This window comes from Lontra canadensis, unplaced genomic scaffold (assembly GCF_010015895.1).
Source record: "Lontra canadensis isolate GAN:19392208 unplaced genomic scaffold, GSC_riverotter_1.0 scaffold68, whole genome shotgun sequence".
NCBI classification, from domain to species: domain Eukaryota; kingdom Metazoa; phylum Chordata; class Mammalia; order Carnivora; family Mustelidae; genus Lontra; species Lontra canadensis.
In genome coordinates this window covers 8,098,955-8,113,457 of record NW_022631062.1, presented here as the reverse complement: position 1 = coordinate 8,113,457, position 14,503 = coordinate 8,098,955, and the positions used below count along the sequence as shown (strand labels likewise).

Genomic DNA, 14,503 nt, shown 5'->3' with positions numbered 1-14,503 from the left:
TCCCTTTTTAAAGACCAGTATTAACCTTTCATGTTAATTTTTAGGACCTGCATTTGGAAATGGTAAGTGGCCAACTTGCAATTCCCAGACAGGGCATTAAGGAGCATTAGTAATTGCATTTTATCATAGAGAAAAGGTGGAAAGAATATAGCAAAGTGATAGTTTCACTTTATATTCATAGCTTTGGAATTTTAGACGAAAATGTGAGATAGAGCCCTACCCATCGCCAGAACAAAGGCATGAATTTTATTGCTAATATGGGGAAAGATGCTTTTCCTGCTTTTAAAACTAGTGGGGAGGCTTTAAAGTTTCAGAAAACAAACTTCTTGATACTGAATAACTACATTTTTTGAAAGCCAAGAGGACACAAGAAGGAAATGAAGTCACAGAAAGTTCTAGGTTCTTCTGTGAAGGTGGTCGAGTGAATGAAGGACCCGGCTTCATCCTGAGCCCAGTAACACCCCAACACATGGATGGAAACACTGGACACCCCTTATACCCACACACATGGAAACCACAATAATGACCTATTTGACAAATTTAGGTCCATGGGTTGCATAGTGTCCTCCAAAAATTCATGCCTACTTGGAGCCTTAGAACGCCACCTAATTTGGAAATGGTTATTTACAGAAGTCATTTTTTAAGGATCCTGAGACAAAATCATCCTGGATTTGGGTGGGCCCTGAGTCCAATGACTGGTTTCTTGACAAGAAGTGGAGACATAGGAGAAGCCACGTGAAGACAGAGGCACAGAAGCCACGTGAAGACAGAGGGAGGCAGCCACAAGCCCAGGGATGCCCAGAGTTCCTGGAAGCTAGAAGAGGCAGCAAGGACCCTCCCTTGGAGCCTCAGGCAGGCACTCAGTCCTGCCCCGTTGGATCTCAGCAGCCTTGCCCCACCTGGATCTCAGACCTCTGGTCTCCAGGACAGGGAGAGAAGAAACTTCTGTTGTTTTAAGCAACCAAGTTTGTGGTAATTTGTTAAGGCAGCACTAGAAATCGAATACATTGAGATTAGGATCAGCTAAGATACTTGCCAGCCATTTGCAAAAAATTGAGACAGCCTTTGGAAAAATCACAATTATTGTCTTGCTTACCATCGTTGTTTAAAATACCATCGGAAAGAGCCAAAGAAAGAAAATATAACAGAGCTCTCCTGTTTCAGTTTGTTTTTATAACAATCAAAACCTGATAAAAATGTAAAGATATGCAGATTTTAATTCTTTTTAAATTTTTATTCTTATTTTTTTTTAATTTAATTTATTTATTCGACAGAAAGAGACACGGTGAGAGAGAGAACACAAGCAGGGGGAGTGGGAGAAGGAGAAGCAAGCTTCCCGCCAAGTAGGGAGCCCGATGGGAGACTCGAAGCCAGGACCCTGGGATCATGACCTGAGCTGAAGGCAGATGCTTAATGACTGAGCCACCCAGGCACCCCTAAATGTTTTTTTTTTTTAAACCCTTGGTTTCAATTCAAGATCATTTGCATGCCACAAGTATAAATTGCGTCTCTTCAAGCTAAGCCACATGTTATAAAGATAAATCCTGAACTCATGACACCAGCGTAAGTAGATGTTTCGAGGAAAATGGAACCTTTCAGGATCTGTTGAAAAGAAACAGCTGACAAACGTCAGAAGTGGAAATAAATATAGTTTACGTAAAATTAAGCATTCACAGATTCTGACGAGGAGTTCACCCATACTGCAATAAAAAAAAAAAAAAGTTCGAGCAAATACATTCTCTCCTTTGTTAGTTAGCTTCCACTTTGCAATGTATAGTCAAATACACCATGGCTGATAATCATCCAGAAGGTGTTGATTATCTGGTAGACACTCTGAAGACAAAAGGCGATATGAACTATGACCCCAGCCCTCCCAGAGCTTAGAAATCGGTTACAGGAAGTAAACATTAGTCACAGGAAGAAACAAAGCCACATACACCAGAGTGTGAATTTCATGGTTCAAAATTAATTGAGGGACAGGGAACAGGACGCCAGGGTGACCCTCTGTTCCCAGAGATGGGAACTATCCCAAAGCAGGTGGTTCTCCCTCTTGTGGATGTCTGCCTCCTTGCTCTTCCTCATGAGGGGACACCGAGCAGGGACAGGCAGAGGCCAAGTGCACAGCTCACACCCTACAGGGCCCAGTACAGACCCCTACACAAAAAGGACATCGGTCCCAAACATCAACGGTGCTGATCCAAGAGCTCAGAAACAGGACATCCCTGATAGGCCAGCGGAAGAGGTCATGTCCTTCCCCAGGACGCGAGATTAAGGGAAATAGGTCTACTCTTCGGATAAATGGAAATAAAACATAACGAACTTGGGCACTGGTATGAACATCAGGAAACGGAAGCGAACCCAGCAGCCTCCCATGCATGGCACTCGACCATACTGTATGACACTGTGCATTTCATGAGATGTGTCTAGTCTTTATTTTTTCCTCAAGGCAATAAAAATGTTACATGCTCGGGGATTTTTTTTGTCTCTTCTGTTCACTGCACCATTCCCAGTGGAAGTCACCATGTGGAAAACAGCAGAACCTCAGAACGTATTTAAGGAATGAAAGAATGAATGAATGAAATCCACTATTGTCTTTTTCTTGACAAAGTTATCTTTGTAAGAATAGGAAACGAGTATGTTATCACTTTCACCCTCTCTCAATTTTTTTTTTTAATTTAAATTCAGGGCTGTACCTATAACACCTTGTGAATTTTGCATGCCAATTCCCAGCTGAAGGATGACTTGTCCATTTTTCTTAATAGTTACAGAGAGTTTTATGCCTCATGGTCCGTGAATAAATCATCGCTGCAATTTGGTCAATGCTGGTCTTCCCCTAATAGATGTATCAACCTCTGCCTTGTTCACAAATTTAGATCTCCAAGCCTCCAAAATCAGGATCAAATCCCCAGTCATGGTAACACTTGTCGAAAGGAGCATGAAAATCTGTAGACCTTTGGAGAGTGGTGTATGCTAGCTACACTTCCCCTATTTCTTGCATTTGTACACCAGGGGAGGACAATGATTAGACAAGGCTGACATGTGGGGTGCCATAGGGGTTCTGCCCTGGGTGGGCTGATGAGACAGCACTGGGCTTGCATGATGAAGGGATGGAAGAGGGCTACGCTGTTTGGGCAACGACAAAGAGTCATTCTCCAGAGCTGTGCCTATGTGAAGGTGAGCACCCAAGTTTTCAGATCTGTAAGGTGTAAGAGAGACCCACAAAGGTGAGTGAAAGTTTCCCTCTTTGTGGTCAATGTTTCAAGTTATATGGAACCTTTTCCATTGAAAGTGCTGGTTTTGCAATTTCTGGTAGAACTATGGTGTGGATGGGTAGGAAGATGGGCATGAAACGTGTAGGGACAATGTCGTGTGAGATATGGTTGGAAGAGCCATCACCCTCCCAGTGGGTACCTTCCATGTGGATGTCTGACGGCAAATGAGCTCCAAAGATGGTTGACAAAAATCTGAACAGAATGAGCCAAGAAAGTGAATTAGTAACAGGGAGAAAAAAAAACTTTCCTCCAAGAAAATCCCAGGCCCAGATGGCTTCACTGGTGAATCCTAGCAATTGTTTAAAGGAGCATTAACACCAACCCTTCACACTCGTTTGGAAACCATGGAAGCAAAGGGGACACTTCCCACTCATTCTGTGGGGAAACTAGTCCCGTTACCAGAAGCTGACGAATGTATCACCAGAACACAGATCTACGGATTCGTCTTTTTTTATGAATAGAGATGTGAAGTCCTCGAGAAAAAAATACTAGCAAACCAAATCCAGCAACATACGCAAAGGATTATTCACTGGGGCCAAGAGAGATTTATCCCAAGAGACTCGTTTCATTTAATATTCAAAAACGGCTTCATGTGATGTATTGTGTCAATAGAAAACAGGACAAGAAGCACATGTTGATCGTTTAAAACACTGAGTCAAAATGGAGCACATTGAAAATAAGACGTAAGGCGGTACAACTCTTAGGGAAAAATACAGAAGTAACTTGGCGTCCCCTTGGCTCAGACAGACTCTTTATTCAGAAGACAAAAAGCAAAAGCAAACAAAAGGAAAAAACATGTAGATGGAAGCGCCTCGCAATTACAACACATTTGTGTTTCAAAAGGTATCAGCACAAAAGTGGGGGAAAACACAAAATGGAAACATGTATTTGCAAAACCTATATCTGAAAAGAAACATGTATCTATTTTAAAAAGTAACCTTTAACAACTCAATAAAAGCTAAACAAAAATGGGCAAAGGATCTGAACAGACATTTCTCTGAGGAAGATACGTGGCCCGTGAGCACGTGAACGGATGCTCGATGTCTTTAGGTTTGGGGATAAATGCACATCAAATATGATACTACTTTATACCCACTAGGATGACTATAGTCAAAAAGACAGATGTGAATGAGCGTGTTGGTCAGCATGTGGAGAGACTGGACCTTTACGTTGGTACAAATGCAGCCACTTTCAAAAAGAAATTGGAAGTTATTCAAATAGTTAGAGTTATACAATGACCCTTAGGCATGTACACAAGATAGACACAGACGTACAGTCAGGCAAAATCTTGTACGTGAATATACAAGGCACCGTAATACCTAATATCCAAAAAAGTGGGGAGAACTCAAATGCCCATCAAAAGATGGATGGATACCCCAAATGCGTAACAGCCATACAGTGAATTACTCTTTGGCATTAAAACATGACAAAATCCTGACACATTACAAGCTATGACATGCATGAACACTGAAGACATTCTGCCCCACGGAAGGAGTCAGATGTGGAGACCACACAGTGTATGATTCCATTTAACAGGAAAATGTCCAGGACAGACAAAGGCATAGTGATGAGATATTAGGGGTGGTCTTAGTCTTTGGGGTTGGGAGGGATAAGTGCGGTGTTTGTTTTGGAGGGGTGATAATGTTCAAAACTTAAGTGGGGTTGGTGGTGATGCCTCTCTCTGAACATATAGAAGGCCACTGAACTGCATGATTTAAAGGTGCACATTGCGTAGAAAGTGCTTTAAAGGAAGGATACAGAGAAGGTACGAGGGCAGACCAGACCAGTGGGTCATTTATAAGAAAACAAAGAAGATGAGGGTGTGTGAAACCCATGAGATTTGTTTGGAGGGCCATTGGAAATACTTATGACATCCGAGTGGTTCTTCATAGCACAGTTTTGAAGAAATACGATTGAAAAGGAGGAAGTGGGTTAACGACAAGATGGGGGTATGAAACACACAGTAGAACTTAAAAAGTCAGGAGCATGAAAAAACAAGGAGGAGTGAGAAAGTAGGTACCATTCACCCAGGATGCTTTTTAGGGAAGATGGGACTACTGCACATCCTTTTCACGAAGAAGTACTGCAGAAAAGCATGAGTGATATTCCTAAATGAGGTCATTTGATGTTTAGGAGGGGCAAAGACAGAGCAATGAGGGGGAAAGGTATTCAAAGGTGCAGAATAGAAAAGAGAGCAATGGGGTCATCTAAACCGTTATCAGGGTATTTTAGTAAAGAGACAGAGGGTCACTTTGAAAGATGGGAATCTTTCTTCTGTTCAAACTGGAAATATTTCCTTATTGCAAAAACTGTTCTCTTGATTCTGGTACAAGTCTTAGGTATATCGGGTAGAACTGATGGGTGTTCCTCTGGGAGATCAGGTCATACATATGCCTACAACAAAATATGTGTTTTTATAATGTATTTACGCTACCCACCTGCTCATGACTGTACCCATTTCATGGGACACAGCTTTCCCTCCATAACATCTGAACCTATAATAAAAGCCATTGTACTGAATGCAGTGAAAGTCAGTACATATCATCTTGAATCAATAACAGAATCACCAGAGCCTTGCAATTGATTTACCTACAGAAGACTTTAGCTCATGCACATCCAACACCAAATGATGGTTGCACGGGACGTTCTAAAATATACCCGATTTTTTTTTATAGTGGGCTTTGCACACTTCATTCCAAAAAGCTACTCTATTTCTAAATAAAGAATACACTACTTTAAGCATTAAATGCAACATCCCCAATCAATAATATCACAATGTAACATTGTTGCACATGTAAAAATTTAATTTTATTTGAGAAATGCATTTATATTCCTAAGTGCACAAGGTAGCTGCCATATCCCAGTGACATTTTATTCTTCCTAAGAAATTCCCTATGAATTTGCACCGTGCAACCACGCGACCTCAAACAACTCAAGATGATTGGCTGTTCATACACTTGGTGAGAAGAGAAATGAAGAAAACGTGCAAAAGATAAAAAAGGGGGGCTTGTCTTCGTATTAATAATCTGAAGGACTCTGGTCCGAATGCAAACATTCCCAGGAAAGGACAGTTTTTAAGGTACAGCCCGTGTGATTACTAACTCAAGCTTACATAATGGTCTTCAACCAGTTAACGGGAAATTATGTATTAATCGATTCTCCTATCAGGTCTGTCCCAACATTATGATTTCCAAAAATGGCAATGCCCATACAAAGAAAATGTCACCTTCCTTTAGGAAATTCTGAATCATTCATAAGGGATCAAGGAGATTCTCCAGAGTGTGACACAGGCTTGTCAATGGTTTCATGCACTTGAGAGGAGAAGTCTTGGGTTTTAACTTCTCCCCACCATGACTTTCTCCACCCCAAAAACATCATTTCATATCCCTGGGGGTCTCCACTTGCTACAGACATGGATGTCTATCGCCTCCGAACAGGAGAGAGCCTCTTTGCTTTCCTGTTCATGTCCATGTTTCCATGAAGGCACCCTCCCCATTACAGGGTCTTCACCCCAATGCACTGGTTTCCATGTTTGTTCCCAGGCTCCTCCAAAGTCCCAAAGACAGGATTTTAATCCTGAACGATGCCTCTTACTTGCTGAATACACCCAATCAATGCAGTGGGCATTTTCAGCCACCAGGAGGCAGAAGAGGAAAGTCCAAGCCAAAGGCCACCAAGGACCGAGCTAGACCATGAACTTCTCCATTCTTGGAGCTCACCTTCCACACTAGCAACAACAAAGACCAGATTAGGTGTTTCCAAGTGATTATTAAATGCACAGAAACCTACTGATGAAGAAGACGTTGAGTGCAACACATTTTGGGCAAAAACTTTTCTTCTTTTTTGCAAGGCCAAGGCTGTCTTGTGCAATGTATGCGTGTTATGACTGATATCCAGGAGTATAACCCCTGGTGCCACCTTCCAGCCCACCTTAGAGACCAGTGCAGCAGGGGAGACCCAGAGCTTGTTCTCAGAAGGGGCTGATCCCCTCTGCTGCCCACCACAGAGGATATTACACTAACGGTTCCCATAATTACCACTGACTTCCAAAATCCTGGTTTCGCGTGGTCCCGCACAATTCCCCTTGCCTCTGGATCCCCTTTCCTGCCATTTCTCCCATAGCCCTTGACTTCTCTACTATTGTATACTTTCCCCTAAATGCAACACATCACCTCTCTGCTCTAGCCATTGAACTTTTAACTGCATTTTAAATGCAACTCTTGGGACGCCTGGTTGGCTCAGTGGGTTAAGAGTCTGCCTTTGGCTCAGCTTATGATCTCAGGGTCCTGGGATGGAGCCCCACGTTGGGCTCCCTGCTCAGCAGGAAGTCTGCTTCTCCCTCTGCCTCTGCCCCTCCCCTCTGCTCATGCTCTCTCCATCTAGGTTGAAATACATAAATAAAATCTTTAAAATAAAAAACAAACAAGCGCAAAATAAAATAAAATCTTTAAAATAAAAAAGTAAATAAAACAAGGGCAACTCTTCCCATGGGAAATCACGTTAGGGCAAACCTGCAAGGAAACATAATGGGAGTTAGGAGGGTAGTGTCAAGATGGGAAGATCCTTGAAGGAGGAAATTGTGTTTTTCCTTGTATCTATGCACTTAAATGAAACTCTTGTCTTGATCAATAAGATGGGTTCCCTTTGCAATTTAAAACAAAATCCTTAATAAGACATAGAAACAATGAAAAGACAACAAAGAGTCTAAGGAAACAATAAAGCACGGCCATTGGCAAATAGCCAGGGACATCTTTAACTCCCAAAGAAAGAGGGACGGACAGAGGCTCTGCAGAGCACCCTGACGGCCTGTGTGCATAAAGTTATTATAGGGACCCACACCAAGCTGTTGTGGAGGCGAAATGTTCATGCGTGAAGCACACTATATGCAATTCACATCCTAGCTGTTTACAGGAATTGGTGAGTCCTGTATCCCAATAACTCCCAGACTCCTTTTATGGAATCTCTCATGTAACACCAACATACCAAGTGCATTAAAGCAAGACTCCTCCAACCGATGTCAAAGAGCCATCTCCAAATGCCACCACCCACCCTCGATGTCAGATGGAAACCAAGACCCCGCCAAGGAGACCAGAACTGCCAAGGGGAACACACCATTGCAACATGTATATGGCTCCCATCGCTATATGAATTTTAATCCCTGTGTCCTTTTTCCTCTGCCAATAGACCACCTTTATTTCCGACCATCTCTGTGTTCTAGTCAAAGTCATGGCGTCACCGCACCTTAGCGAACGTAGGTAATTACTGGCCCTAAAGACAACTTCAGCATACCCCTACAGAACCTGCCCTGAGACAGAAATTTCAGAATAGCTACTGGCACCTGAAGAAACAAGCAGGGGTCTCTGGTACTTTCTTTCTGAATCCTGGAAAAAAGTCAGTTATATAAATCCACAGGCAACATTTCCTATTGCGGTCACTGGAACACCCTGATAATGAATGAGCGGATGGTAACCCACTCGGAGGTGTTCCTATCACCTCCCGGCTTTTGTTTCTTTGTAAGTACAGTAAGCAAACCCCTGCAAGGAGGTTTGCAAGCAGTAAGTGAACGGCTCCAGCCATCCATGGCCGGCCACACCGCAGGTTCTCCCTGAGTTTGCTGCTTATGCAGAGTGGTCGGAATGTTCTGAAGCAAAAATAATTGAAAGCACACAAGAGGCATAACACGGCAGGGTAACCAACAAGGTAGTAAGTCCGTGGGCGGTACATGGAAACAGATATTTGAATGGAGGGAGAATTAACCAACTTAAGATGTAAAGGCAAATGGAAGACAATTAATGAGGGAAAGGAGAAGCAAGAGGCATCCATAGATAAATTCCAGATATTTCTATCCGAAAGCACGAGAGAGGAGATTTCTCTTTTCTACGGAAGATCTCTGGACACTTGTCATGAAAAAAAATAATAAATAAGAGGTCGATTGGATAGAACTCAAGAGTTAGATACATATGCCTTCCCAATGACCAAGGTGTATAGAAGAGCCAAGAGGAAATATGTTTACAAAAGATCAACTTCTTTGAAAATAAATGGAACATCAGTTCGATCCCTAGCCTTGATGTAGGCATAATTAATTATTTTATAGCTGTGACGGTACATCGCAGCTAGCCTGGGACAATTCCAGTTTATTAACAGCACGTTAACAGCTCTCAACCATCCCAGACTAGCCAGTCAGTTGTAGGGTTGATGGCCAGCAGGATTGTGTCACACGGTTCTGATTAAAGAAAACATTCCTATTTCAAAAAGCAAGTGTGAAGAGCCTCCCATTTCTAGGACAAGGGTCTTATAATTATAACTATTATTTTTTGATTAAGGCTCAGTTTAGAGGACGGTATTTGTAGTTATTAGCGATTACAAATCTGACCAGTTGCATCTGCTTCTGGGGATGAACAATGATATTCATATGCTGTCCAGTGATGTTAATAAGAATGGAATTACAAAGGGATGCAGTGTCCTGGATGCTGGTTGTAGGCTGTGAAACTTCCCACAATCACCTTGCAAGGCAGAGAACACCACAACGTTCTACAGAGATTCTGATGAAATTTGCTGCCTTTCTGATGATCACAGCTCAGATTTCCAACATGGGGAAGATGCTAGTTCACTTCTGCCTCATTCTGAAAGCTGTGTTCACTCCATGCACCGGCCTCCAGCTTCTACCCCATAACTCCTCTTGTTTTAACCCTCTCTTTTGGGTTGTAAAAACAGCATTAATTACGCCATAAAAATAATGATATCCAGCACGGTCTTTCCACTTCTTCGACAGGAAAAGAGCATTTATGCACTAACGACGTTTTGAAGAAGAAACTCAATATTTCAACATTCTGCTCAAAACATATCGACTCGTCTCAAAAGCACTAATTAGGACGTTCGTCACCACACGGGTTGAGCCGTCTTATTTGATCATCGTTTTAAATATCTGGATCCCCGTAGTTTAAAAATAATTCTCAAGACTGAAAACAGGGACTTCCTTAAAGCTAACGTGTGTGCCGGGGACAGTTTTCAAGACGATCGGAGCTCTAGCAAGATCCGTGATGGAGATCAACTAAGTCACATTTAAGAATCTCTACGGCCCGTGTATAATCAGCAAAGTTGGCACATTTCACCCCAGCAAATAAAAGGGGGTCTGTGGTGTTCTTAGGGCCTCCACAGTAGCTCATTCGTGGAATGTAAATAGACTGGCATAGAAATTCTAAATTGATTCTTTGATTTCTCAGTCACCCATTACAGCTCTGTTATGTACCATGATTTCTTTCTTTCTTTTTTTTTTAACCCTCCGTTGCCAAATTTTTCAATGGGAAAGATTCAAATTTCGAAAGATTTCAAATTTGAAAAAAATGCCAAAAGATTTCAAATTCAAAAAAACTTCAAATTTTAAATGGGAAAGATTCTAAAAGCAAAATTCTTTTCTTAAATTATATATATAAATCATATGCACAATCCCTACAGCATTTTCTTAAATTATATATATGTATACATGTACATATATTTATGTGTGTGTGTGTGTGTGTGTGTGTGTGTGTTTGCGTGACTCACCCTCATAGCATTTTCCAGATCTGCACATTATTTTACAAACTGGCCCAGCTCATCAGAGATCTTCATGTCAAGATGCATACTACAGATTGGCTTGACATGGGGAAAATCAATTTCCCTTGAAATCTAACCTTTTAAGGGAACATCAATACATCACGCATGCAAGAGAACATTTTGCTAATGCAAGTAGCAAGAACTTGTGCAACGTCCGTTGCTTCATTCAGAAAACAGACCCCGGCGCTCCTCCTTGGTACGATGATGTTACACGGGCCCCACACACTGCCCTCTTTGAAAAGGCTCTGCTCATGGCTCCAATGCTGTTGTTTCCTCTCTCCACCTCTTTGTTAGAATGGACCTTTTGTTAAAGATCAAGAAACTCGATTTCCTGTTGCAAGCACTAGTAGCCAGAGGGGCTAGCCAGAAGCTGCTGGAAAATACACACACACAGACACACACACACACACACAATCAGTGGTATATGAGATTAACTAAAATGATTCTACCAAGATCTGGCTCATAAGACCTCTGAAAAAAGAAGAAGAAATAAAATCACAAAATGAGTGGGCTCTTGATGCTAATGCTTTTCATTTCCTTGAAAGTAAAAAACAAACAAACAAACAAACAAAACCAAAGAGGAATTTTGAAGGCTTCCTCAATGCTCCAAAAGACCCAACTTTGCAAAACATGTGTGGGGGATTTGCATTTCTAAATTAGAAATGCAATTCTACCAGTCACCCCCACTCCAGGGGTCTCCAACGGTGAATGTTCCACACGTAAATGAAAAAAAAATGTTTAAAATAAAATTAAAACAGCAAGGCAAAAACAAAATACTCTTGCTAATTTTGCCCATTTGGAGAGATCATTCTCATCCGTAATTTTTGTTTCAAAAGCTTCACTGTGTCCTCTATTTTTTTTTTTATTTTACTGTAAGTCACACTGCAATATCCATGTTTCCCTCTGTAGAGTCACACTGTGAAAGACTCAATTTCCAGCACCACGTTTATGCATAGTTGTCTTGAAAACATATTTACCCACCCCTAGGAATATCAGTCATAAAACATACAACAAGCAGACAAAACACCAAAGAATGTAAATCTGAAAATATTACCCCCTACCAAATATGTATTTTTTCTAAGCTCTCCACAGGGGAAAAATGAAGGAAACATCAGAAAATGGAGAGCTACCTACCCTGCTGAATTTCCATGAACTTAGCCAGTGTCCTTTTATGGTAAATCATAAACTGTTGGCAAAAATTCAATCAAGAGCTGAGCTCCATTGTGTGCAAATACAATGGTCCTTGTGACCCCAACAGCAGGGGCCCAACACACACAGAAGATAATCAGTTAAGGAATTAGGTGACAAGTTTTCCAACACAGGAGAAGCTAAGTAACATACCTACTTAACCACAGAAGAAAGCCCATGTCTATGGCCATCACCACCTCTTACCAAAGGATCACCCATCAGCAAAGGTGTCCACACTACAGAGCTGTGTGGCCTCCCATGGTATTCTCACAACCCAACGAAAGAAGAGCACGTTAAATAAATTTTACTTTGGCAACCTTGGAGCCTGCCATTGTCTGAGGAAGGACAGGGGTTCCCTGAAATATAATTCAAGAGTTCAACAGCACCAAGCTAAGAAGGCAGACCGAGCTACAAACGTTTCTTGCACTGTCGAGGAAGCACAGAGAAGTAGACCTTCATACACATCGGAGTAACATGGTTCAAACCAGTCAGTCCGCACACAACGGAAAGCAGTGCCCGTCTGTCACCGCATCTGTCGCGGCCTTGACACGACGCAATCACTTACCTAGAATGCCCAGCCGGTAGTTAATGGTTATCACGATGACATTGCCGTAGCTTGCCAGAACGCTCCCATCTATCATATTGCCAGTGCCCTCCATGTAAGACCCGCCGTGGATATAGACCATGACCGGCTTCTTACTGTTCTGATCATGGATGTCTGGAAAAAAAGCCAAGTAAGGAAACACAATAAAAAATCACACTGATTAATGGAGGCTCAGGACAAGGGACATGGATTGCTTTTCCTTATTTTGGCCGGAATCAACCAGGTGTGCATTTTTGAGTTATAGACACCTTCATAAGACTGCCTAAGAAAAGTGGTCAACGGGATGATATTTTCTAGTCCTAGAAATGGTACTTTGAGAAGGACACAGACATTTGAAGTCATATGAGTGCATCTGTCCATTGCTCTGTATATCTAAAACACTGAAATATAGAGAACTTAGATGAAGTACTTCTTTCCTGAACAGGGCTCAAGTCCTAAAAGCTGACTTATCGAGGAAGCACATGGCATGATGTTTTCAGCCGCAAAGTAAGTGTGAAATCAACTTGAAAATGATCATTGATCTTTATGAAGACTGCCCTCTTTATTCAAAGGTGAGCTTACAGATTCATTTTCAACTTCACAATGAGCACACAAGACTAGCTGTGAGACGTCAATGCTCAATACGGGACAGAGGATGATGAAAACCAAAGAAAGGGCAAAAAATTATCAACAGAACAGAAATGAGTACCACTGAAAACAAAGCAAAACAAGATGCCCAAGCAAATGTGTTTGTTCAACACATTTAACACAAAAGCCACGTAATAAAAATGACACAAGACTCCTGCCTCAAGATGGAATTTGTGAAATGTTACGTATTTTCAGAGAAGACTAGAAACTCCCATTGTGATGTGCAACCAGTGGGTACCCTTGGTCATCCCTTTGTTCCTTTACTGAGCAGTGATGTAAAAACTATGTTTTGCAATGGTCTGTGAGAACAGAAATTCAGAAACCATGTGTCCATTTGTGGAAAACACTTTCTAAAAAGGGATTGATCACATAACCTGTTTAATCAGTCCTTATGCTTATATTGAATGTTTTGGAAGACTGACCTCAATGATATTTATTTCTGAATCTCTCTCTACGTAATATAGAGATATATACACATAGGTGTATGTCAATATTTAAATACCTGTATCTTATCAAAAGAAACCCAAATGTACCCATGTACATTTATTTTCACCTTTTTATCAATCAAGGGTTTTTTGTGGTTTTTTTTTTTTTAATCCTCTCTCCTAATTCACCAAGACACTTTTGACATATCAGAAAGGAGTTTTAAGGAAATGAACCACTATCATTTAGATGGTGGCTGCTAATAAAATGAATTATGATCCCAATGTCAAAATGAGTTCATTGGCTGCCTCACTAAGGGCATGCAGAAGGCTCACAGTCAAGTACAGGAAAGAATATCATGGCCCCGTGTTTCTGCAGATACTTATTCTGTCAAATAAAATTCAAATGTAGAATAAAAGTCCCTTATTCATCATGTAGGCATCATGTGCTATGTGGAATTTTGAAAGACACAGCTTTCTGGAAAAGTGTGCTCTTCTGCATGACTTACTCCTCTCACTCTCTGGATCCTGATTTAGTGGATTTGCCCTCATTTCTTTTTCCAGTACATGCTGTTGTCTACTCCACTGTGGAAAAGGAATAAATAGAGATTTTGAGGACTGTCTGAAGGGGTTTCCTTGGAAAAAATGCTAAGCTAATAACTCTGAACTTTCCAAACACATAGCACAAGATTTTCATGAACTTGAGGGAGCAATAACAAGATGTCCTCTTAATACAAAGTAAAAAAAAAGAAAAAAAAAGAAAGAAAAAAAGAAAGAAAAAGAAAAAGAAATCACAA

At 41.3% G+C, this 14,503-nt stretch overlaps 1 protein-coding gene across 2 annotated transcripts in view; it reads right to left on the bottom strand.

Annotated features, from left to right (window-relative positions):
* NLGN4X (neuroligin 4 X-linked) overlaps positions 1-14,503 on the bottom strand; it is a 221,559-nt gene that overhangs the window by 102,678 nt on the left and 104,378 nt on the right. For both annotated transcript variants that reach the window (XM_032880232.1, XM_032880233.1), the window contains exon 2: positions 12,619-12,771. In XM_032880232.1, coding sequence (XP_032736123.1) covers positions 12,619-12,771 — 153 coding nt within the window. The remainder of the gene's footprint in view (positions 1-12,618; positions 12,772-14,503) is intronic.